At 36.1% G+C, this 23,857-nt stretch overlaps 3 protein-coding genes and 1 pseudogene across 17 annotated transcripts; 3 read left to right on the top strand and 1 right to left on the bottom strand.

The window, feature by feature from the left end:
• Positions 1 to 593: 593 nt before the first annotated feature.
• Positions 594 to 1,572, top strand: LOC113734801 (translocator protein homolog). The gene has a single exon (XM_027261507.2). The coding sequence runs from the start codon at positions 750 to 752 to the stop codon at positions 1,335 to 1,337; it is 588 nt and encodes a 195-aa protein (XP_027117308.2). The 5' UTR covers positions 594 to 749; the 3' UTR covers positions 1,338 to 1,572.
• A 348-nt stretch (positions 1,573 to 1,920) lies between these two features.
• On the bottom strand, positions 1,921 to 4,108 carry LOC113734789 (uncharacterized protein P8A3.02c-like). 10 transcript variants are annotated; one of them, XM_027261473.2, is made up of 4 exons: positions 3,699 to 4,100; positions 3,378 to 3,409; positions 2,819 to 3,025; positions 1,921 to 2,346 (listed from the first exon to the last, which is right to left on the bottom strand). In XM_027261473.2, exons 1-4 carry the CDS (start codon positions 3,922 to 3,924, stop codon positions 2,032 to 2,034), a joined length of 780 nt encoding a protein of 259 aa, XP_027117274.2. In that variant the 5' UTR covers positions 3,925 to 4,100; the 3' UTR covers positions 1,921 to 2,031. The 10 variants fall into 10 exon arrangements, 2 of the variants coding, with proteins under 2 accessions (XP_027117274.2, XP_071923334.1); XR_011821872.1 differs by having other exon boundaries at positions 2,195 to 2,346; positions 2,824 to 3,053; positions 3,597 to 3,841; XR_011821875.1 differs by having other exon boundaries at positions 2,195 to 2,346; positions 2,824 to 3,025; positions 3,597 to 3,841.
• A 1,928-nt stretch (positions 4,109 to 6,036) lies between these two features.
• Positions 6,037 to 7,063, top strand: LOC113730863 (stress-related protein-like; annotated as a pseudogene).
• A 3,762-nt stretch (positions 7,064 to 10,825) lies between these two features.
• Positions 10,826 to 23,358, top strand: LOC113734804 (uncharacterized). Of its 6 annotated transcripts, none has more exons than XM_027261530.2 (27): positions 10,826 to 11,304; positions 11,454 to 11,664; positions 11,777 to 11,901; positions 14,154 to 14,276; positions 14,398 to 14,541; positions 15,015 to 15,691; positions 16,211 to 16,332; positions 16,423 to 16,514; positions 16,600 to 16,819; positions 16,966 to 17,029; positions 17,848 to 17,996; positions 18,117 to 18,184; positions 18,300 to 18,473; positions 18,552 to 18,623; positions 19,057 to 19,158; positions 19,246 to 19,335; positions 20,060 to 20,135; positions 20,230 to 20,326; positions 20,404 to 20,473; positions 20,563 to 20,742; positions 20,856 to 20,978; positions 21,063 to 21,146; positions 21,444 to 21,628; positions 21,714 to 21,852; positions 21,976 to 22,035; positions 22,323 to 22,427; positions 22,687 to 23,358. In XM_027261530.2, exons 1-27 carry the CDS (start codon positions 11,218 to 11,220, stop codon positions 22,798 to 22,800), a joined length of 3,753 nt encoding a protein of 1,250 aa, XP_027117331.1. In that variant the 5' UTR covers positions 10,826 to 11,217; the 3' UTR covers positions 22,801 to 23,358. The 6 variants fall into 6 exon arrangements, with proteins under 6 accessions (XP_027117331.1, XP_027117321.1, XP_071923298.1 ...); XM_027261520.2 differs by having other exon boundaries at positions 20,404 to 20,482; positions 22,687 to 23,065; XM_027261546.2 differs by having other exon boundaries at positions 10,996 to 11,304; positions 11,454 to 11,634.
• Positions 23,359 to 23,857: the final 499 nt, after the last annotated feature.

Raw genomic sequence — 23,857 nt, 5'->3', positions numbered from 1 at the left:
TTTCATCTAACCTCAATTCCCAAAATGAACTTCGATCATTTTTATGCTAGTCACATTCGAACAATACAATTATTCCTTCAATTTCAAATCATTCTTGAGTTAGCCCATCAAATCAAAACGTAATATTTTCTTCATCCCACAAAATATTTGTCATTTAAAAAAAAAGTGTATAATTTTAATATTAAGAGAAAAGAGAATTTTTATTTATTTATTTTTTATATCTTTACTGACGGATCATTCTTTATTTATTGATGTATTGATAATTATGATAGATAAATGACGAGTGACTGACGTAACGAACAGAGATAAGATTTGATTGATTAAAAAGAAAGGGTGGATTCGGATAATTAATTTTAAAACAAGAAAAAGTAACAAATTTCATGAGAGGAGACGGAGAGAATGGTAATAGAGGCAAGCAGAGCCATGGTGGTGGTAATTGTTGACTCGGAATGATGATGTAATGTTTGTCAGCAGAGAGGTGCCAAGATAGCAAAGGAGATCACTAATACCTCATGCAGCGCTGGCGATAAATTTTGGCCCACGTGTACGCTGCTCAATTAAATTCATCATCCGTTTCCGCCATCTGTCCTCCTTCTCCCCACAACAAACCACAGAAAAACTCGCTTTGCTCCATAAATTCTTCACCTGAAAAAGCTCTGCACCCACTCTTCTTTTTTTTTTTTTTCCCAAAAATTCAGTCTCTCTCTCTCTCTCGTCTAAATCAAACAAACACAACGCCGGTAGTCGTCATGGCTTCCCAGGAACTGAAACACAGAACCAGAGATGAAGAAGCAGAAGAGGAGATACAGCCCCCAAAGGATACCGGCACCACCGCGACAAGAAGACACCAGAAGAAGAGAACAGCCATGGCCAAGCGCGGCCTTCGCTCACTGGGCCTTGCACTTGCTCTCCCACTTTCTTTAACCCTGTTGGACATTTCTCTTTTCGGCTCTAGTCTTCAGTATGCCACCATGAAAAAGCCCTTCTGGTCTCCTCCTCTGTGGGCCTTGCACTCGGCATGCCTGGCCTCTGCTTTCCTTATGGGCCTGTCGGCATGGCTTGTTTGGGCCGAAGGCGGGTTTCACAGGAACCCAACGGCGCTGCTGCTGTACTTGGGCCAGCTCTCCTTGAGCCTTGCTTGGGATCCGATCGTTTTTCAGGCCGGAGCCAGTAGGATGGGCTTGGTGCTTTGCGTCGCTTTGTTTGGGGCTTTGGTTGGGTGCGCCAGGATCTTTCGAACCATGAATCCCCTCGCTGCCGATCTAGTGAAGCCTTGCCTGTTATGGGCTTTGATTTTGTCACTGGCAAATATTGTGCTTGTATTACCCCTCGTGTGATAGACAACATCTTTTCTTTTCTTTTCTTTTCTGGCCTCCCTTCTTAATTTCCTTTTCGGGTGCATACAGATGTAACATAACTTTCTCAGATTGAGACAGACTTCTTTTTCCTCCCCTTGTATCTCTCACTTTTGCCCTCTGGTTGCTGCGAGAAGTTTGTGGACTGCACGATCTCATGCCAGCACTGATTAGTAATATGTTTTGCACGGACTTCAAATTTTGTTGCGTGCTTTTATTCCTTTTGCTACTTGTTTGGCCAGAGTGGGGTGGAAAGAAATTCCTGTTCCAGGTTTTTATCCCGGAGACTCAAATTAGGAATTTTATATGGTTCTTTTGTATAGGCATATGCGCTTCCCCATTTTCACGTTAATTACAATGGCTGTTATGAGTAACGCTTCGACATCAAACTGATAACTTGATCCTCGGTTGGTCAGTTGAGGAAGGACTAAGTTCCTTTTTCTCAGTATAGAATTAATTGTAACAATATTGTACTTGAAAAAAAAAAAAAAAAAAAGATAGAAAAGCACACACCCCCATCCGCCTTTCCCCCATCTCTATTCCCTTTTTTTTTTTTTCAGTAGAGGATTATTAATTGTAACAATAATATTGTACTGAAAAGAGTTATCTGCAGTCGAGATAGAAAAGAGTAGATTATGTTGTAACAATAATATTGTACCACGGAATATGGTGTAGTTTAGCAAAGCTTCCTCAATGTAATAGAGGTTCGCTTTCTTTGATCAATTTCTTGCCCCATCCACTTCTGAAAACCAGGCTTCCTATTAATCTCATGCTTCCAAAAGTAGCGTGCTTCTCCCCACATTAGGACCAACGATCCTTCGGTTAAAAGCACAGGGATCTTTGCAGAAGAACTATTTTTGCCCGCCTTCTCCTCTCTATAATCAGATAACTCATCCTCAACTAGACTAAAGTGCATGACACAGGATGATTCCAAAGAAAGAATGGCAATTCCATCATCAAAGCGCATCAGATCAACATGCGCACAAATTCCCTGCATGCCAGTAGGATCAAAGTGGTCTGTTTCCAATGGTCTTAAGAAGACGGACACAGGGAAATAAATATTAATAGCAAGAAAATCACCTAGTGCATGGTAACTGATTTTTCTTGACCAATTAACAATTGAAACGATTAAAGGCAAAAAAAAAAAAAAAAGGAAAAATGAGGAACTGCCAGCAAGTTCACTTATAATAGCCCAAGGAGCAAAACTCCAAGGGACCAGAGAATGGAAAGAATTTTATCAAGAAAGGCAACTCAGCAGTAATCCAAGGTGCTTTTGGTTGTATTACTACAATCATCATGGAGCCAAACCAGAGACATGAACTTGCCAAGCATGGAAAGGAGTTATGCAGAGAGTTTATACACACACATATACATACATATGCGTGTGTGTGTGTGTGCGTCAAGTTTATATTCATACCAATTTCCTGAGCGAATAAAGGAATTGAGTTAAGAGTATGTCGCACCTCACCTGGTTGGTATGTGTTCGCAATAAGTTGATCAAATAGTGGTTCCCTCCATAACAATTCTGGTGGAAGGGGGTAGGCCTCTTTACCTTTGTCACGAGTTGGTAAGTTCCTGGATTCAGAGAGATAATGACTGACGAAAACAGCCTCCTTAATGGAGTTGGAAAGTTCAATGGCCCATTGGGGAAGATTTCCAAATCTCATGGCCTTCAACGACAAAGAAAATGCATATATGCTGAAACATTAATAGAGCGATTGTGAAGGAGAGTAATGTGAAACGGATTAGCTTACAAATAACAATGTGCAGTCGGTTGACAAAAGATCAAATTCTGAAGTGTTTTAAGGCATGACGGGTATGATCGATTTCAATTCTTCTAAAATTCATCCAAATAAATAAAACAAGAAAATAAACAGGTGTGGTCTTCCATTTAGCACCAGATTTCTACAAATTCGCAATAACCAGTGGAAGTGAGAATCCAAGAGCCGTCAACGGGCAGCGACGATTACAGAACATTCAACTCAACATTTCCAAGAACTAAGGGGCAGTAAGTGTTAATACCTGATTTCCAGAGAATTCACTCAACCATCCTTCTGCAGCCACAAATAACACTTGCATGAGAGCCCTCTTCAATTATTATTTTGTGATTTTATCAATCATCCTTTGAGAAATATTTAATAAGCATTTAATCAAACTCAAACAAATTTAATTTGATTCGACTCTAAAGAAACATAAAAATTGTATTAGGACTCAAGGAAAAAAAAATATACGAAAGCTCACATGCCATCACCAGTTTTTCGAGCGGCTAACAATCATCTTAGTACGCAACAACCAAATAAAAGCAGTTAAGTTAGAAAGGTTTTTACAAATTGATAGAAGTGCCTTTTTGGATTGCGGAGAGCAGCGAAGATTGTTGATCGGGAGATAGGAAGTCCCTGCATAACCATAAGCCCTTAATTTGGTCAATTCTTTCCCAGTTTTGGATTTCACCAAAAATCGAGAGCTTGTTCAAATCTTGGGACTTCCTTTCTTGTGCTTCATCGCCGCCTTCGCCATCCGATGATTCGCCAAAAGCGTCCTGGAGAAGCATCCTCACCTCCTCTTCCATCTTAGCTAGGTTCTAAGGGTCTCCCACCGATGGATCCCCTGCACTTGCTCCTCCGCCTCAGGCACCCTAACGACTTGATAACGCTGTTAAAAAAACCCGGAGTTTGATTGGAATAGGGTTATTGACACAAATAATTTATTTATTTGTATCGTGAATATATTTTTCCAATGATGATTTTGATCCTATTTGAGGTCTTTTGATAAAAATGCTTTTTTTAGCGCTAAAACCACTTTTTAGCCATTTGGTAAATATTAATCCATAAATTACTTTTTGTGTTAAAAAAACTTTTAATAAAAACTCAAATTCAAAACTTTGGCAATAGTTTTTATGTTTAAAAAAGTAAAATATTAAATTTAATCATTATATCATGAATTAAATAAAAAGATAAATATATTTTTAAAATTTTAAATTATATATTATCCAATTCAATAAGTACTTATTGAACAATGTATTTAAACAATATATTTAAAGGCGTTTAAACATTTAATAAATGCTTTTATTAAAAACTCTGTTAAGTAGAGTATTTTTTTTTTAACGAGTTATTGCAATCTCAAACAAGTCATTTATCTTACATACGTCATATAAAAAAATATTATAATATTTTTTCAAAAATTTATCCGAAATAATTTACTTTCTAGATGTATTTGTGTTTTCCTTGTATGAATTTTTAGACGCCATTAATATTATTTATTTATTTTGCCAAATTCAACTTACACCCATTTAGCCACTAGGGGAGTACTCTTACAGTTTCTTTCTATTATCAAATTCATGATTCCAATTTTGAAATTGATGGTTAAGATAGAAGGGCATGGGGAGAGAAAGAAAAATAAAAAAGGAAATTTGTTTAAGGAAAAAAAAACTTACGCCTCATGTAATTCACATGACTCCCACGTCGTTTTCATATATCCACTTATGCCCTCACACTTGTGGTTCGCTTGGTCAAAAACGTAAATTGACACCAACCATAGGTATTCCACTTATGTTCCCCTGTCCCCATATCGCCGTTTTATGTACTTTTACTTTGTGTTTTTTCCCCGTCCTATGTCTCCACTTCCCTCTTCCTCATCCTCTTTCATCCCCTCCATTCTTTTCCCTTTTCCTGCCTACTTTCTCCTCTCCGGTCAGAGCCTCTAGCCGTGACCAAAAGAGACAGAGAAGGAGAAAGAGAAGGGAGGAAAGAAGAAGGGACAGAGAAGATACAGTGTTATTGGTGAATGAGATGAGAGATAATAATGGTTTGTGGTGGTAATGTGTGATGACCGGAAAAGATAAAGGTGGTGGGATTTTTTAATTATTTATTTGTTAGTTGTATTTGATATTTATATTGATACTGTGATTTTTGGAGTGTTCTAAGAGTATGTTATTGTAACATTATATTTAAAAATTTTGTTTGTGAAAATATCACTAATCCTCAAGGTGTTTTAACAATTTTTATTTTTAACAAGTTCTTATAACTATAGTTGAAAAAGATCAAGATTGTGTTTGAATTAGATATTTTATAAAGTGTTTTTGAAATATTTTACTTTAATAGTTTATATGAAAAACTTTTTACTATGAATATTTATTTTTTGGTCATCACCAAACTTTTAAGGATTCAATCCTTACCTTTCACTAAAAACTTGTTACAACATGTGACGGTCTTAATTGACCATTTTTTATGGAGTTTAGATGTCTTGTCGGTTGCCACTAAAGCGTTTGACCTTATTGACGTCCTTTTATTTATTTATTTATTTTAAACTTTTATACCCCGCAAATCATATGCAAGCCCTTGACATGCTAATTCTGTGAATCGAATTCATTAAGGCTTAGTTTGGGAGTTTAGGATAGAAAGAGAAGAAGAGAAAATTTAAATTATGACAGAAAATAAGAAAAGAGAATGGATTATTACGTTGTCTGGGAGTTCTGAGAATTCATGAAAAGGAGTTCTGAGAATTCATAAAATGATTTTCGATATGAAAGTCATTAAATATTTATTTAAGTTATTTTTAAGGATAAAACAAATATATTAAAAATTTTCATAAGTTTCCTTCAACTTCCTCTCCAATTTGGGAAGAAAAATTTTGCCTACTATTTATCCTCCCATTTTCTTGTTTTTCTCCCTTACTAAAAACTCACAAACAAAACAAAAATTAAACTTTCTTTTCTTTCCTTTTTTTTTTTCCTGTCCAAATCCTCAACTCCCAAATGAACCCTACCGTTGAGGGAGGATGCGAGAAGAAAAAGCTCAAGTATCTTGATTTCGTCCGAGTCGGAGCAATCTACATGATCATTTGTTTCTCATCACTCTACGACTACGCGAAAGAAAGCTCCGGTCCTTTGAAATCGGACGTTAAAACTGTGGAAGCAACTGTCAGAACCATCATTGGACCTATCTACCGCAAGTTTCGCAACGTCCCCTTGAGCTTCTCAAGCTTGTAGATTGCAAGGTTTTTCTTCTTCATCTTCTTCTTTTTTTCGTTATCTTCTTCCTCAAAAGTCAGTAGTCACATGAAACGTGATGGCTTTCCTTTTCCTGATTTCTTCATTCCCCCACAGCCATCAGCACGTGCAACTCATCTCACCGTTGACTCACGTGATTTGTAGGTCGACGAATCGATTAACGAGTTAGACCGTCATGTACACCCGATCCCGGTCCTGAAGCAATTCTCACATCAACTGTTCTTGGCAGCTCAGAGGGCCCCTGAGGTGGCTAGAGATGTCGCCTCCGAGTTGCAGCTGGTCGGCTTGGTGGACGGTGCTAAAAGCATTGCCTAGACGCTTAATAATGCGTACGAACCGACAACCAAGGAATTCTATTTCAAGTGTGAGCCGCTAGCTGAGCGGTATCCGGTGTCGGCTTGGCGCTCGCTGAACCAGCACCCTCTATTCCCTCAAGTGGTTCAAATGATTATCCCCACGGCTGCTTATTGGTGCGAGAAATACAATGAAGCCGTGGCATACACGGCGCAGAGGGGTTACACGGTGTTGCAGTGCCTGCCTGTGGTGCCGATTGAGAGAATTGGCAAAGTGTTTCAGTGCGGTCCCACTGTTTCAAGTGATGCCGAAACTCTTACGGTGTCAACATCAACCTAAATCGATTTGTTGTTGGTGGTTAACGATTACCTGCTCATTTATTCACTGCTATAACTCGTAATGGGAGTATCCGTTAATGTATTATTTCCGATTGCATAATCTTGTGCCTGCTAGTGCTGGTACTAGAGCTGCAAACGAATCGAACCGCTCGCGAGCGGCTCGAATCGAATTCGATATTAATCGAGCTCGAGCCGGTTCGAGTCAAACTCGGATTAAGAATATTAAGCTCGTTAGCTCGCGAGTTTGAATATATATATATATATATATTTTTTATTTAATAACAAAATTACGTATATTATATATTTATTTTTTATTTTTTATTTTTATAGTAAAATTACGTATATATCCTTAATATTTTATTATTTATTCAGAAAAAAAATATTATTTTATTTATTTTTTAAAAAATAAATTTTTTATTTTTTATTTTTTTTCAAGCTCGAGCTCGAAAATTGTTGGCTCGTCGAGTTCGAATTTGGTAAAATTTAATCGAAACTCGGCTCGATTAGCTCAAAACTCGACTCAACTCGACTCGTTTGCAGCCCTAACTGGTACAAGCCAAAATATTCATCTTATCATGTACCGGTAATTAGTGTTCCTTCTTTTATCGTTTGGAAAAAAAAAAATAGTGTTCCTGTTTTCTTATGCTCTGGAAAGATATTAGAGTGTCCTATTACTGTCAAAATGTTTGCCTCGTTAGAATATCAAGAGGTTGTAGTAGTTGCCTTGGGTTCTCGTCGACTTCGCGTACTATTAAATTGTAACCTTCTACACTATTTCTTTAGTTTGTTTATCACTTCCCAGCAAACAAAGAAAGAAGCAAGTACCAGTAGCTTTAAGTTTGCAATTTTGAATAATATGATCAATTAGCTATAATTTTGAACACAGGCTAATATATATTTTAAAATATATTATTTACACTCCCGCTATGCCATTTTCATTTTAATGAAACCGTATTGCTCCTATCTTAATTTCGTTTCCTTGCCTATGGGCTAGCTTTAGTAGTCAGATGAAAATGAGACAATGAGAACGTAAATAACATAATTAGAGTGTAAATAACATCGTCTTAAAAATAATAATAATTATTTTGATCAAATAATAATATAATAATAATTTGGTTCACTAATAACATCCAATAGCTTCGACATATAAGGAATAAAAGCAAAATCCACCGTCAACTGATGCATATATGCATGCATGGATACATATATGTATAATCTGAAGGGTAAATATTTTATACATCGGCAGTTTATACAGTAGCGGGTGTAATCGCATGCCACATACATCAAAACTGATGTTTTAATTCAAATTCAGATTATATAATATTTATTCAAACCCGTCAGTGTATACATTAATAGTGTAAGGACAAATTAATCCTAATATGAAAAATATTTTTCCCATTTTGATGTATCAAGGTCATTGAAAGGAAATTTGTTTCTCACAAAAAAAAAAAAAATTTCTGATGACTTTCATGTTCATTTTAAATATCAAAATTTAAAATTTCTTAAATGCATTTTAATGGGCAACGATGGAGTTAGTGATATTGTTATAAGATGAACGAAGTTTGTTTTATACATTTTTATTGGTGTTTAGTGAGCCTTCAATAGGTTTTTTTTTTATTTTTTTCGAATAAATCTTATATATATTGACAATGTATACATTATCGCCCGTTGGGTTCATAATGCATGTGCAAAAGTTAGATTTCAAATTTAAATTTTATATAATTGTTATCCACCCAAAACTGATGGTGTAAGAAAGATTAATAATATTTTGTTTACTTTATACTAGCGTCATTTTGGAATATACAAATAATTATTTTGACTTTTTAATTCAGTTTAAAAATAGATTCAATATTCATATTTGGTGCCTGAACAAATATTTCATGTATCATATAAGTAGTTAAAAAAGTAAATATGATGACATTTACTTATAATTCATTTGTCATCGAACACAACTCTAGTTAGTCTTCCATTTATCCTAGAGTAAATCTCTTTGGCATGTTTCTTTTTTTCCCCCTTCAATTTTCTTCCATACATTGTTATAATCATATAACGCTCTCATAACAATACCTTTTGGAATATTAAAATATTCGATTTGTGTGTCCAACATAATAATATCTATGCAATACATAATGCCTAGCAGTTGATGTAAATATTTTTTTTCATATTTTGAACTTTTTAGAATTTTCTTTTTTCTAAAATAAATTTGATTGAAAATAGAAACCTATGTATTGCACGGGTAAATTTGCTAGTTAAAGTTAATACGTCTAAGTGTACATAAAATTCAAAGATAGGGATAAATAATGATCACCCTCCAATGTCAAAATCCTACTTCAGCAAGGTATTCCAACACAATGAGTAGAGCAAAACAATGAATCTAAGATAACGTGCATATGACATGCTTAACCTTACTCTTGACGTACTTTTTTCTCTTAGGTAGGTTGGTATAAGCTTCTTGATTATGATGAATCGTGCTCATGTTGCATTTGAGTGCGAGTTCTTTTTTATTTAATTGTAACTGTTGCAATAGCTTTTACGAGATAAAAATAAGATTGAAAATATAAAAAAATGGGTTGAAAAACGTGTTTATTATATAAAACATTATTTGAAAAGTTTTGATATTCAAACATAGCCATAGTCTACCCAGCGCCTAGTACCTACCATGCACTATGGTATAAAAACTATGAATTATTATTTTATAGGGATAATTTCATAAATCTCCCATAAAGTTCTGACAATTTCATTGAGCTCTTTTGAGATTTAAAAAATTATACACACCTCCATTGTCATTTAAAATGACAATTTTACTCTTAAATATTTTAACGAAATTCCCTTATTTGGCATGTTTATACTTAGAATGAATTTTAAAATCATTTTTCCCTTCTTATTTTTTTTTTAAAAAAATTTTCGCCAATAAAACTATAAAACTGCCACTATTACCTCTATTTTTTATTATAATCAAATATTGAACTAGTGATTTTTTTGACAAATTAATTTTATATGCAATCCAATGTTTTTGCTGATTCTTGTTTTCTATTTTTTGGTATTAAAATTAACAATAAATAAATAAGAAATTATCCAAAACCACTATTAAATGATGATAATTTCACTATTCGAAAATTTCATAAACTCTAAATGAATTATTTCACCAGTTTCTTTCATATCTTATAAATCTAAATTTATAATAAAATACTATCAAAAGTATTATATTATAGTAATAAAATTATTATTATAGTTGTTTATCAATTTAGTAGATATGGACATGAAAAATTTGACACATTTGCCTTACAATTATACTAAAGAATCTTATAATTGTATAAAAAAAATTAAAACTCATTATACAATGGCATTTTGGGTATTTATTTAAAAAATTGATCAAGTCAAAATTATTTTAACGTTTTGTTATTAAAACTATCAAATCAAGGGAGGTAAATGTAATTTTTTAAAATTTAGGAAAGCTCAGTGAAATTGTTAGAAACCTCAGAGGGAGTTTCCGAAATTATCCCTATTTTATATTATGAGAGGAAATCTCCAACCAACCATGACCTGTTTTTTGTTGAACCAACCCATATCGTCATTATTGTTGCGAATGGTACCTGGTTAAAATCAGATTGATTACTATAGAGGTAGGTTCCTGTGGAAATTGCATCATACGAGAGTAGATCCAATCTTACATCTTGATTCGTGTTAAACCCTTCGATCTTGAACCGATTGCTGCCACCCCCTTCACAATAACTATAAAATCTCATAATGGGGAGAGTCATGGCAACGACTTGAACAAGAAGTCTTCCCTAAATGATAAAAACGGCAACTTTTTTTTTTTTTTTTTGGGGGTTAGGAAAGATAATATATGCGTGGCGATTAGAAAAAATGAACATACCGTAAGATCCCCTACTTTGACCCTATATTAAACCGCCATTCAAACCAAACCCCAAAATCAAAATCGCTGTAGATTTTTTCCTTTCCTTTCCCTTTTTTAAGAACAGTAGTAAGTAGTAACTGTACATAAATATTTAAGTAAACAACAGAAGAAGCCGAAGCCCGAGCTGATAACTGATCTTCCGCAATCAGCCACCATTTTTTCTCACCCCCCACTGCTTCTCTCTGATTTATTCCTTTTCATTCCTCTCTCCGGGAAATACTCTCCCTCTGATTATAGTTATTATTGAAATTGGGATATAATTAAGATCGATCAATTCTCGGAATCGAGGCGAACGGCAAGAATATGGTTGAAACCAGGAGAAGCTCTTCTACTTCCAAACGCCCTCTTCCTTCCCCTTCCTCTCCTCTCCCTAAAGGCAAAAGATCCAAGGTTAGGGTTAGGGTTTGCTGCTTTGATTTGGGGTGTCTTTTACACGCAACGGAATTTCATATGATTCTTGAATCTAGAAATTCAATTTTTTTTTTCAAGTGATTTTTTTCCAAATTAGTAGGAGTTAATGGGATTTTATATGGGTATAGGCCGGGGAGGCATCCTCGTCGACTAACGATTCTTCCGGGGAGGTGGGAATAGACGCCGCAAAGGAAAGCGGAAGGGAATCACGAGAGCAGGAGGTTCGGTCAGCTGATCTGACGGATGCTGACAATTTGAAGCTGTCGGACGGGGAGGTGCCTGAAAAATTGCCCGAGGGCCAACTTGAAAGTGAGCCTTTAGTGTCGCCGATGACTTTAGGTCCGATCTTTGTTCTTGCATGTTCTCTTGGTTGTGTGTTCAGCCGTGATTCTTGTTACTTCTTTTTAAAGAATTCAGGGCTTCCTTTATTATCTGTTTCATTGGTTTTTAGGTGATTCAGTGATTGATTTGGAGAAAACGAAATCTATTGGCAAGGTGCTAAATCGGGGCAAGAAGCGGCAAATGAAATCTAAGGCGGCGGCTGCCTGGGGAAAGCTTCTCTCCCAATTCTCTCAGGTACGCTGTCACCCTTGTTGCCCTCATTCTTTCCAGGGTGTTTTATGCTTATGGATGATACCAAAGATTTAGCAAGATGGAATTTTGGGATCTTTTGTTGTTTGTCCACTGAGTAATTTTTGGTTCTTTTCATCCGATGTATGGAATCAACATCTTGGTGCAAGGTGGAAGATTGCTACATTTTTTGAGATTAATTGTTGGCATTGTCACCTTAACGACTTTGTATGTCTTGGCTGGTTCAGTTCTTAAAAGACTTGAGATCTGTGTTGTTTTGAATTTCTACTTTTGGGACTTAGCATTTCTGAATCATCACAGCCAGGTTGCTGGAAATTCACCCTGCCCTTTCATCTTGTCAGGGTGAAGTTTGCCAGTTGATTGGATGTATCTTTGGGGTTCTGTAGTCTCTGGGTTTTGTGGTTTGAACCTCTGTTATCAACGACTTCACGAGGTTTTATCACTTGTATAAGACCTGCCAGTGACCCACGCTTTCTTCTGTATTTTTTGCTTAAGTCTTGAAATTACTTATTTTGGTATTCAAATATTATTTAAGATGTTTGACGAATAGACACAAATAAGGCTCAAGCAAATAAGACCATTTTGAGCGAATTTGTGTACCATGATTTGCTGTTGTCTAATCCTAGTCTAGATAAGTAGACATTAAATTATGTAATTAGGTAAGACATTGAGAAAACTACATTATATATAGTGTGTGGTTGGCTTTTAGAGTCATCTGGTTAGCACAACAATATTGAGCTTGCCATGGTTATTAGCTTGTGCCTTTACTAGGCAGTTGGTAGTGACATAAAATATTTCGTGGTAGACAGTAAATGGGCTTGTTCACAATTACAATGATCTGGTACATGGCAGGAAATAAAGTTCGTTTCATGGGTCATTTATGATTATATTCCGGCTATTTTGGATCATCCAACTGGTGAAACTTTCAGGCTCGTAATTATGAAAAATGTGGTGTTTAAAATTCCTTTAATTTGAGGTTGCCTCCTTAAACTATTTGCTTGCTTTCTCATCAATATGAATTTCGACACTCTTTCTAATGAATTATAAATTTCTGGAACAAGTTTTAGCCATTAGGTTGTATGATGCTTTGAATCTTGGAACCTCAATACTCCTCTTTCTTCCGCCTGATGCTATGTAATGTGCGAGCAAGATCTTTCCATTCTATACTCGTAACCTGCTTGAACTCTCTTTTTCATGCATTATAATTAATATGCCTGTTGGGATTGTTGTTCCTCTAATGGCCGTAAAGAAAGATTGCACCATCTTGTTTGGTATATGAATCATATGGCAGGTTTAAGGACTTCAAGTGCTTCTTTGGTATTCAATTAAAGGGTTTTTGTCATTATAATGATCTGCATATATCTCGGTTTTACAATTAAGCTAGAATGGTATCTTTTCGGAATACTTCTTTAGTGACGTACTTATTTATGTGGTTGGGGAATAAATGGATTTGCGACAGAGATCCTGTTGAGGAATTATGCAGTTGCTGCTTTGTAGTAGTTATAGGTGCATTATTTAAAGCACTGAATCCTGGTGACGAGTGAACCTATTTGTTTAAATCACCCTGTTGCTCCAAGAATAGTATTTTGACATACTTTGTTTCTCATTCTTTAATCACATATTATTTCTGGTGGGTCTGCATTTCGTTGTGTGCATGCTATTTTGTCATGTAACCTTAGTTAATTTTAAATCGTGTGTTTAGAGTGGAGATTATTTTGGAAATTTTTTAATTTACTGTAGCACTTTTTGGTGATGTGATGTGATGCGATTCATGTGACACAAAAAAGTTGGCTTGGAAAATAAAAATCTGGTAGGAAATGTGTTTAAGAAGTCTCCACATAATTTTTTCCAAGTAACTTGTGTCCAATCAAACCCATTGTTATCCCATATCTCATCATGCAGCTTTGCAGTTTTGCATGAAGAATTTGTACTTGGTTATTGAGGTTTCATTGGATTTGTAGTCGATTATTTCCTATGTATCTTTGAAACATGTTAATGTAGGGCCATTTTTTGAAATTGGAAATGTCTGAATTAAGTACTTTAGTTTGATGAGTCAAAGTATCGTGGAATATAAAATTCAGTATCAACTATCAAGTTCCTAACATGGTAAATCATGGTGCATGTTCCATTCATGATTTTGTTCTTTTCTTTGTCTCGAAAAATCTGAAGCCTATACTTTTGTTTTTGCTGGGGAGTTTGTTATTTACTTTTATTTTCTATGGTTCTTGTTCCATCAGAATCGTCATGTTGTTATCAGTAATTCTACTTTCACTGTTGGGCAAGATCGCCAATCTGACTTGTGGGTTGGAGATCCATCTGTTAGTAAATCTCTATGTCGCTTGAGGCACATATCGACGGAGGTATGAAGTGAATTCTTATGTTAACAACAGATATCTTTAATGGCATAAATTTGCATTAGTGTGACATTTTCAGATGTCTTGCATGCTTACATATTTTGTTTATTCCCTTTTTATTTTTTAGAGAGGATGTCCGGTCACTTTACTTGAGATTACTGGGAAAAAAGGTTCTGTCCAGGTTAATGGCAAGATATACCCGAAGAATTCTACTGTGCCTCTAAGTGGAGGTGATGAGGTTGTGTTTAGCTCATCTGGTAAACATGCATACGTATCCTTACACTAGCATTCCTCATTTATGTGTATTTGGGGAGAACAAAGACAATTGAAAATTTTACATGTTGTTTTCTTGATTAAGCATGGAGGATGCTGAGGCTAGGTCATTTTCATATATCAGTGTGCCAAATGAATTAAGCTTCTATTGCTAAATCTCATGTTCTGCATAGATATTAAGTGAAATTCAGATTAGGAATGGTAATTCCGAAGAAGAAGATTTTAATGGTCACTTCATAACTTAAGTTGAAATTAGTGTTATTACCACAATTTTTTTCTCTATTTATTTTCTTCATTCTGAATTATATACTTGAGAAATTGGTCATGTGAATGGAGGTGAATTTTTTATGTTCCTTTCTTTTCTTGTACAGAGTTCTTTCGTCCTCAGCAAATTTTTTTTTAACGTCTATTTTATTTTCCGAGAATTGTTAATTCTACTAAGGCACAGTTGTTCCCTTAACATATCATTAGATTTTCCAACAACTCACCCCTGATAATGTGTCTGGTACGGCGCTTCCACCTTCTGTTAACATATTAGAATCCCATAATGGACCAATCAAAGGGTTGCATTTTGAGGCCAGGTCAGGAGATTCATCTGCTGTTGCGGTTGCATCGACTTTAGCATCTTTATCTAATCTTCGGAAAGAGCTATCTTTACTCCCTCCATCATCTAGGAAAGATGAGGATGTACAAGAAGGTTCGGAAATGCCTACACTTCCTTCTACATGTGAAGTGTCGGATAATCCTATTGTGGATGCTGAAATGAAGGACACTACTGATCATAATGATAGCCCAGTTCTGGGTGAGAAGGCAAATGTACCATTGTCTCGTGCTGCGAATGAAAACATGAATCTTGACAGCGTCGAAATTGATCCTGTTGATCCAGAAATTGGGAAGGAAGCTGCTGCGTCACATGATATAAGGTTCCTGAGAATGTTTCCCAGATCAGGTGCTGCTGAGTTTGACTTAAGTGGGAGTATTTCTAAAATTCTTGATGAACAAAGGGAAATTGGAGAACTACTTAAGGATTTAGATCCTCCAATTCTGACATCAACCAGGCGGGAAGCATTTAAAGATGTATTACAGCAAGGAGTAATTGATCCAAACTGTATTGAAGTCTCATTTGAAAATTTTCCATATTACTTGAGGTGATAACTTCGATCTGAATATTGGGAAAATATGTTGACGTATGTAGTATCTTTGCTATTAAATTCTTCTTGTAGTTTATCTTGGAGCAATTACGTGGCCAGGCTATAAGGCTGATGTCGGACCCATGGCTGTTGTGCCTGTGTTTATCTTCTTCTCTAGTAGATTATTGTGATTACTACTTGAGCTAGTCTGGCTTAATCACAACGGTTTTTATCTTATTGAGCAGATCAAGACTGCACAAACATGTTAGATTTCTATGAATTTGGTTATAGTGCTTAGTGTTATGTTATTGGTCTTTCTCATGTAGGCTGGGTCTTTGTTTTAGTTTTGGAGTTTTTACTTGAAGGGGTTTCTGAATTTCTATGACTTTCATGTTATTATCATGCTGGGGATTGATTATTACTTGGAATTATCTTTTAGTTAGTCATGTTCTAAGCTGGAGATTATTATTTGCTGTTTCCTATCCACTATGCTATCTACAACTTGTTATGTAATTGTTGTATCCTGCTTGTTGACAGTGAGACCACAAAGAATGTTCTCATTGCTTCTACTTACATACCCTTGAAGTGCAACAAATTTGCAAAATTCACCTCCGATCTCCCAACCGTGTGCCCCAGAATTTTATTGTCAGGTCCAGCAGGTAGAGCATCCTCTTTCTCAGTAAATTTGTTTCTCGTTTGATCTTCTTTATTCCCTCTTGACTTTTTTAGTTGTTGAAAATCTCTTGTAGGGTCGGACATATACCAGGAGATGTTAACAAAGGCACTAGCGAAACATTTTAATGCCAAATTGCTCATTGTCGATTCCCTTCTGTTGCCTGGTGTAAGATACTTCTACAGTCACAATTCTTTTGGGTCACGTTGGTTTGTGTTTTGTTAACTTATAGTTTGATTTGAAATCTTTCCAGGGATCAACAGTGAAGGAAGTGGATTCTGTAAAAGAAGGTTCCAGGCCTGAAAGAGCAAGTGTTTTTGCTAAAAGGGCTGCTCATACGGCTGCTTTACATCTTAAGAAACCTGCTTCAAGTGTTGAGGCTGAAATAACGGGGGGCTCTACATTAAGCTCTCAGGCTCAGCCTAAGCAGGAGTCATCTACTGCATCATCAAAAACCTATACCTTTAAGAAAGGTAGCTAATGATTTTAGGACTATTGCTTTACATTGTCTCTTGTGGGATGACTGTGGTTGCAAAAAATCAGATCAGAAGGTGTTTCGTGTACTTGGATATTTGTAGGATGACTTCTTATTAAACATGCCGAGGATGCTATTTTGCAGGTGATAGAGTAAAGTATATGGGTCCTTTGTCATCTGGCTTTTCTCCTATGCAAACTCCGTCAAGGTGAATGTTCCATCAGTTTGATTGAACTTCTAGCCCAAATTATCCTGTCCTCAGCCCCAATCTTGCTATTTTTTTCTCTTGTTTTCCCTTTTCCCTCTGCATCTGTATGAGGTGTTGGACAGCCTATTTAATGTCAGGTGTGTTAATTGGATTTTAAAGGATATTGATCACCAGGGCAGATAGTCAGCAGTAAAGAATGTCATATGATAATTTGCAATATTGTTAGTTAATATTCTTGTCCAAACCAGGGACTTTCTAACCGATTATCCCCTTCTGAACGATAGCACAGTTTTAGGGTAGAGGCCGAATTTATGGGTGCTTTTTCTGAATTTGCCAACATCTTATGCCTTGAATGTTAAATGATGGAGTAAATTTTTTGTAGTTTTAGGGTAGGTGTTGTTCTTGGCTACCTTTGGATAGTGTTGAGATTAGATGATTTTTTTACCACTGTATTCATTAATTTATATGGAGTGGCTTATGCTGAATTATGTTTGATACTTCATGATTGCTGAAATCTTGATCTGTAACTTTTCTTTGATTGTGGACTGGAATTCAAATTGTTTCTTGTATAACCCTGCATGAAGCTTCTATCTAAGAGCAATTCTGCCTTGTTCATCAGGTAGCTGGAATTTAAGTTTGATGGTTCTTCAGTGTGATAATATTGTGTGCATACTGACAATGGGTACAATGATCTTGGTAGCCAATTCTTACTTTTAGCTGGCATGTTCACAATGCATTATATTGGTTTTGTTGGGTTGGATAAACTATTTAGCCTTTTGGTCGACTTTTGAGGTTATAATACATTACTCCTTTTGTAGGGGACCATCATATGGATACCGAGGCAAAGTAGTTCTTGCTTTTGAGGAAAATGGTGCCTCTAAAATTGGGGTGAGATTTGATAGATCAATTCCCGAAGGCAATGATCTTGGGGGCCTCTGTGAAGATGATCATGGTTTCTTCTGTGCTGGTAATTCTACCATTTTATCTATGATGTATCTTTCTTTCATTCAACTTTCCTTGCACCCATGATTCCTTGAACTTCATGTACTGAATCCGTTCTTGTTGACATGCGCTTGTTGATTTGCAGCTGACCTGCTTCGTCTTGATACCTCAACTGATGATTTTGACAGGCTTGCTATTCATGAACTTTTTGAGGTATCATACTTTGTTAGTGTTGCTGTCCTTTCTGTTGTGGAATGTTATACAATTATAGTGTATCACCGTACTGCTGTCCTGTTGTAATGCCTAATTTGGCATATTACCTTTGTAGGTTGCTTCAAAAGAAAGTAAAAACAGCCCATTAATTCTCTTTGTGAAAGAAACAGAGAAATCCATGATGGGGAATCCTGAAGCATATGCAAGCTTTAAAGTTAAGCTTGAGAAATTACCAAAGAATGTTGTTGTTATAGCTTCCCATACCCAGACGGACAATAGAAAGGAGAAAGTAAGTATTGGTGGTGATCTTCTTTACATTCAGATTCGTTTCTGTTAAATAGCATTTGATGCTAATATTCTTTTCCAGTCCCATCCTGGTGGACTTCTGTTTACGAAGTTTGGAAGCAATCAAACAGCATTGCTTGACCTAGCCTTTCCAGTACGTTGTTTTCTAATTATCTGCCACATTGGATTGTTCTTAGTTTCTATCCTATTTCTAGTTCTTGTTTAATTATTGCTTTTTATCATGGAAGTGGAGAAATGGGGGCAGGGAATCTTCTTGTGTACGTTAGTTGGCATGTCTCTTCGGCTTCCATGCATGGTGTCAAAGTTGGTTGGTCTTTTTTGAGCCAAGCCTGCTGGCTTGTGTAGATTTTTTTTCACCTTGTACAGGATCTGCAATTTTTTGCCTTTCTAATGTTTAAGACTTGAAACCTCATTGTACATCAACTATTCTCTTAAATAAAAAGGCTACTCCTCTCTCTTCTTTTATTATTGTTATTGATGTTGTTGTTGAATTCCTTTAGCTTTTAGCATTTGAAAGTGTCATTTTCCTGAACCTGGAATGCCTCATTACTTGTTTGCTTTTACAGGATAACTTTGGTAGATTGCATGACAGAGGCAAAGAAACCCCCAAGACAATGAAGCAGCTTTCCCGTCTTTTCCCAAACAAAGTCACGATACAGATCCCTCAGGTGATTGTAAATAGTATTTGACTATGTGCTACACTGTTACCCATGCTTGCTGCTATTCAGAGAGTCATTTATGTTGTATTATGGCAGGACGAATCTATGCTATCTGATTGGAAACAACAGCTGGACCGTGATATTGAAACTTTGAAGTCACAGTCAAATATTGTTAGCATTCGAACAGTAAGTTGTCTTTGACCTCACTCTCCTGTTATGTTTCATGGAATTTGCTGCTTCTTTCTTGTTCTTTTGTCCATCTTTCAAACATCTCTTCTTTCTTGTTCTTTTGTTCATCTTTCAAACATCTCTGCCTGGTTTTTATTTGGGTATTATCTGCATCTTGTGGTGTTTGGATTTTGCTCTTCCATGTGGTTGGAACCTTGAGAGGTTGTAGCTTGCAAAACTTAGATCTTAGGCTGGCCTCGTGTTTTGTTCAGGCCTTATTTGCTTCCTTTTTTTGCTCTTTCTAAGTTCTAATTTGATTGACTATGAAGAAATAATTTAGGACTTCTATCTATTTGCAGAAACTGGTTTGCTAGTCTTATGCTAACAATGTCAGTTTTCAGCTACACGAAAAGTATTTACTCTTGGACATGTAGTGTAGAAAAAATCCTATGCTGCTGTGGTCTTTTTTTCACTTGGCTGCTAATTACCAGTTTTAAGGCACTTTTTTGGAAGTAGCTCGCTGATCAACCACTATTTTAGTTATAATATTATATTTCTTGTTTTGTTGCTACAAACATCAATTTTATAGTATAGTTAATATGGTCCAGTTACTAACCAAACACAAAATGGCTTGAAAAGTAATTATCAATCACATTTTCTGATCAAACCAGAAAGTGTTAGAAGCCAATGAGTTGTATTTATTTTCTGCTGCTTGTTGTCTGAACTGTTTTCACTATACCAGGTGCTAAATCGAGTTGGGATAGATTGCCCTGACCTTGATAGCCTATGCATTAAAGATCAAGCACTGACAAGTGAAAGTAAGTGGGTTTTTGTTTAAAATTTAGGTTTCTGACATTGGAGATAATTCAACTTGATGGAGATGCTTATAAGTTGCTTTTCCAAATGTGATAGATGTGGAAAAAATAATTGGGTGGGCTTTAAGTCATCACTTTATGCATTTCTCTGAAGCTTCCGTGAAAGACAGCAGACTCTCTATAGCCAACGAAAGGTAGCTTAAGTACATTTCTTTTTACTTTTCCCTGTTAGTACAAAATATTTTAACATTGTTCCTCAATGGAATTTCAGTATTAGCTACGGGCTCAATATCCTGCAGGGCATTCAAAATGAAACCAAATGTTCAAAGAAATCTCTCAAAGTAAAAGCGGTTTGTCTTAATTTCAAGTTTCTTATAAGTTGGTTTTAGTAAATATTCCCTCTTATGTTCTAATAAGAGATATTGCACAGGATGTGGTTACCGAGAATGAATTTGAGAAGAGACTTCTTGCTGATGTTATTCCACCCACTGACATTGGAGTTACTTTTGATGACATTGGAGCATTGGAAAATGTGAAGGATACTCTGAAAGAATTGGTTATGCTTCCTTTACAAAGGCCTGAGTTATTTTGTAAAGGACAGCTCACAAAGGTATATTTGGACTTAATTTAGAATGCCCATGTTCAACAAACTTGTTTATGTGTGTACACACTTGTCATGTTTCAGAGCTGGTTTCTTTTGCTAAATGAGTTGTTCTTTGGCAGCCTTGCAAAGGAATATTGCTCTTTGGACCTCCTGGCACAGGTAAAACAATGCTTGCGAAAGCTGTTGCCACTGAAGCTGGGGCTAACTTTATTAACATATCAATGTCAAGCATCACTTCCAAGGTGCTGCTGTAGTCTCTTTTTGCTTGACGGTTGTTCTTGTATAATGCTGTTTTCATTGATTTAATGTATTTTTGTTGCTTGCAGTGGTTTGGTGAAGGAGAGAAGTATGTGAAAGCAGTTTTTACACTGGCTAGTAAAATTGCTCCTAGTGTTGTTTTTGTTGACGAGGTGAGATCTTATCTGTCTCACCAATATATTAATAGCTTTCTTTTGGGTTCTTTCGCTAGTTTCTTTCCATTCTTTAATGATTACGTCTGCCTTTGATTTTTGATTACTGTTATCAATGTCTTGTGAATTTTTTCACTGACATCATAGAACAGTCCTGGTAAATTACCTTTTGAAAGAAAGAGGGAACAAGGACTCTCTTGTATTATTGTTGATTATTTTTCAGCTTTTCTTTTCGTCTGATTTCTTTCCTTAGCCTTCTGTTATCAATAGAAAGAAACATGTATACCTTGGTTGTAGGTTGACAGCATGTTAGGACGGCGGGAAAACCCTGGTGAACATGAAGCAATGCGGAAAATGAAGAATGAGTTTATGGTGAATTGGGATGGTCTGCGGACGAAAGACAAGGAGCGGGTATTGGTACTTGCTGCAACAAATAGGCCTTTTGACCTTGATGAGGCTGTTATTAGGAGGCTTCCTCGAAGGTATAACTCTTTTCAGGTCCTCCCCCCTTTCTTTTTACATGATTATGATATACAGCTGTTGCTTCATCTGTCTGTTTTGGTTCAGGTTGATGGTAAACTTACCAGATGCACCAAATAGGGAGAAAATTTTGAAAGTTATATTGAGTAAAGAAGAAGTGGCTCCTAATGTTGATCTGGAATCGATTGCTAATATGACTGAGGGGTACTCAGGAAGTGATTTAAAGGTTAGTCAGCCAGTTTCCTTTGGCGTTTGTATTTTTGCCTGCTATTAACTTCAGGTTTTTGCCCCTCTTTCCGCTGCTTGAGGACTGTCCCACTCTTTGTTAATTATCATCTCTTGTCTCCAGAATCTGTGTGTAACAGCTGCTCATTGTCCTATAAGAGAAATTCTGGAAAAAGAAAAGAAGGTGAGTTAAATTGGTTGGCTCCTCTAGTTGCATATCCTTTCTTTTGTGGTGCTGCTGTCAATGCTACTATTAACTGTAATGTAGCGATATTGGTTTCTTTTTCTGATCCAGATATTAGTTTTATCTTCATTTACCTTTTTGGTTATCGACTAGTAATTGCCAGATGGTTATGAATTTGTTTTTCTTTGGTGATAATGATGCATAGTTACATCCTGTTTGGTGCAATCTGTTGTTCATATTACTAACTTCCAAGGTGGAGTTAAAATGTGGTTTGCTTGCTTGTGTAGGAGAAAGCCTTGGCTTTGAGAGAAAATAGACCTTTACCAGCATTGCATACCAGCTCAGATGTTCGTCCTGTGAGCATGGAGGATTTCAAGTATGCTCATGAACAGGTAGGCTCATTTGCAGTGTGGAGACATTGCCTTTTTCTCATCTCTTAATGCATGTGGATTTTTGTAGCTCATTGGTTGTACAAGTAGTTTGGATTATTGTGTGATTTAACTTACTGCTGTTCTCGTCAAAGCAATGACAATGACCATATGTAAGATCACTACCTTGCGGTTTTGTTTCCGGAGATTTTGTGATGCTCATAAGCATTTTCGTGTTGCAGTTGGGAGACAGACTTGTGATATTTCATCTTTTAAATTGTAGGTTTGTGCCAGTGTGTCGTCAGAGTCTGCAAATATGAACGAGCTTCTCCAATGGAATGAATTGTATGGAGAAGGTGGTTCAAGGAAGAAGAAATCACTTAGCTACTTCATGTAGAGTGTCAGCATTGTATATCATCCCTTCATCTCTGTATCCTTTCTCACCATAAACTCGAGATGGCTTTGGGACCTGAAAATCTGGGAGATTCCATTTCAGGCTCCCCTTCTACTCCTGTATCATATTTTAAGTTAATGGAAATATGGGCCTAGTGGTTAATAGTCCTAAATTTTCTCTCAAACTTGTCTAGCTGAAGTTTTGCCCTCGGGTCTCGTGATGTCTGTAAATATGCCTTTTCATTTGAATAAGCACACTCTTTTTTTAATTTCCCCTTTTTCTTTTGTTTGACTTCATACCTTTCTTGGGATTGTTTGAAGATTTGTAGAACCTCGGTCCTGTTTTCAGAGACAGCAGAAACTGAAGGATAAGATAGAATTTTTGCTTTTTAGTAGGATTCATAGAAGGTAGATTTTGTGGTGCTGGCTAAGCGGAAGGATGGGGTTAAATTGTGTTTAACTCAAAAGTTTGTAGAGCGGCATTTGAGTTACTTTCTGACATTCAATTGTATAAGGGGTCGCTGGCTTTGAAGCAAATGAAGATCTTAATTTTTGCACTGAACAGCATGTTGTAGTAAAAAGTTGCCTGTAGTGTTTGTAAATTCTTTGATGCGCTTAGAATGTTACGGGGGATCCATCAAGCAGCAGAGTTAATTCTTCTTTTTTTTTTTCCCCCAAGTACATGCATGTCCTTTTGGTTTTGCTATGTTATAATAGCCTCCATAGTCCCGTCCCATTCTTAAACATTGGATCCACTAAATCTTAAATGAATACTGTATTAAATAAAGCATTATTCAAACGGATGTTTATAGCACGGGTCTTTAACTGATTGTCCAAAGCTGATATGTTGCAATGAATCATCAAAATAGGTCGGTTGAAAAGGATTAGTTTTAAAGCCTAAAATGATGTGGGTAGGAGTATTTTCTTTAAATTATACGCATGGTTCATCGTATGAATGTATGCATTCTTCGTGGCGTCTCAATATTTCGTTATCTTTGAAACCTCTTAGTCTGATTATCAATAATAATTAATGTTTCAGCCTTCTCTTACGTAAAAAGGAC

The sequence above is a fragment of the Coffea arabica genome, chromosome 1e (assembly GCF_036785885.1).
Source record: "Coffea arabica cultivar ET-39 chromosome 1e, Coffea Arabica ET-39 HiFi, whole genome shotgun sequence".
Lineage (NCBI taxonomy): Eukaryota > Viridiplantae > Streptophyta > Magnoliopsida > Gentianales > Rubiaceae > Coffea > Coffea arabica.
This window is presented reverse-complemented; position numbering and strand designations above follow the sequence as displayed.

Coding starts and splice junctions, on each gene's coding strand:
- LOC113734789 (XM_027261473.2), bottom strand. CDS start 3,924: ATGGAAGAGGAGGTGAGGATGCTTCTCCAGGACGCTTTTGGCGAATCA. Junction 3,410..3,698: donor GCTCTCCGCAATCCAAAAAG/GCACTTCTATCA, acceptor TTGTGGCTGCAG/AAGGATGGTTGAGTGAATTC. Junction 3,026..3,377: donor GTGAATTCTCTGGAAATCAG/GTATTAACACTT, acceptor TTGTCGTTGAAG/GCCATGAGATTTGGAAATCT.
- LOC113734804 (XM_027261520.2), top strand. CDS start 11,218: ATGGTTGAAACCAGGAGAAGCTCTTCTACTTCCAAACGCCCTCTTCCT. Junction 16,820..16,965: donor AACCTATACCTTTAAGAAAG/GTAGCTAATGAT, acceptor GCTATTTTGCAG/GTGATAGAGTAAAGTATATG. Junction 22,036..22,322: donor TTCTGGAAAAAGAAAAGAAG/GTGAGTTAAATT, acceptor TTGCTTGTGTAG/GAGAAAGCCTTGGCTTTGAG.
- LOC113734801 (XM_027261507.2), top strand. CDS start 750: ATGGCTTCCCAGGAACTGAAACACAGAACCAGAGATGAAGAAGCAGAA.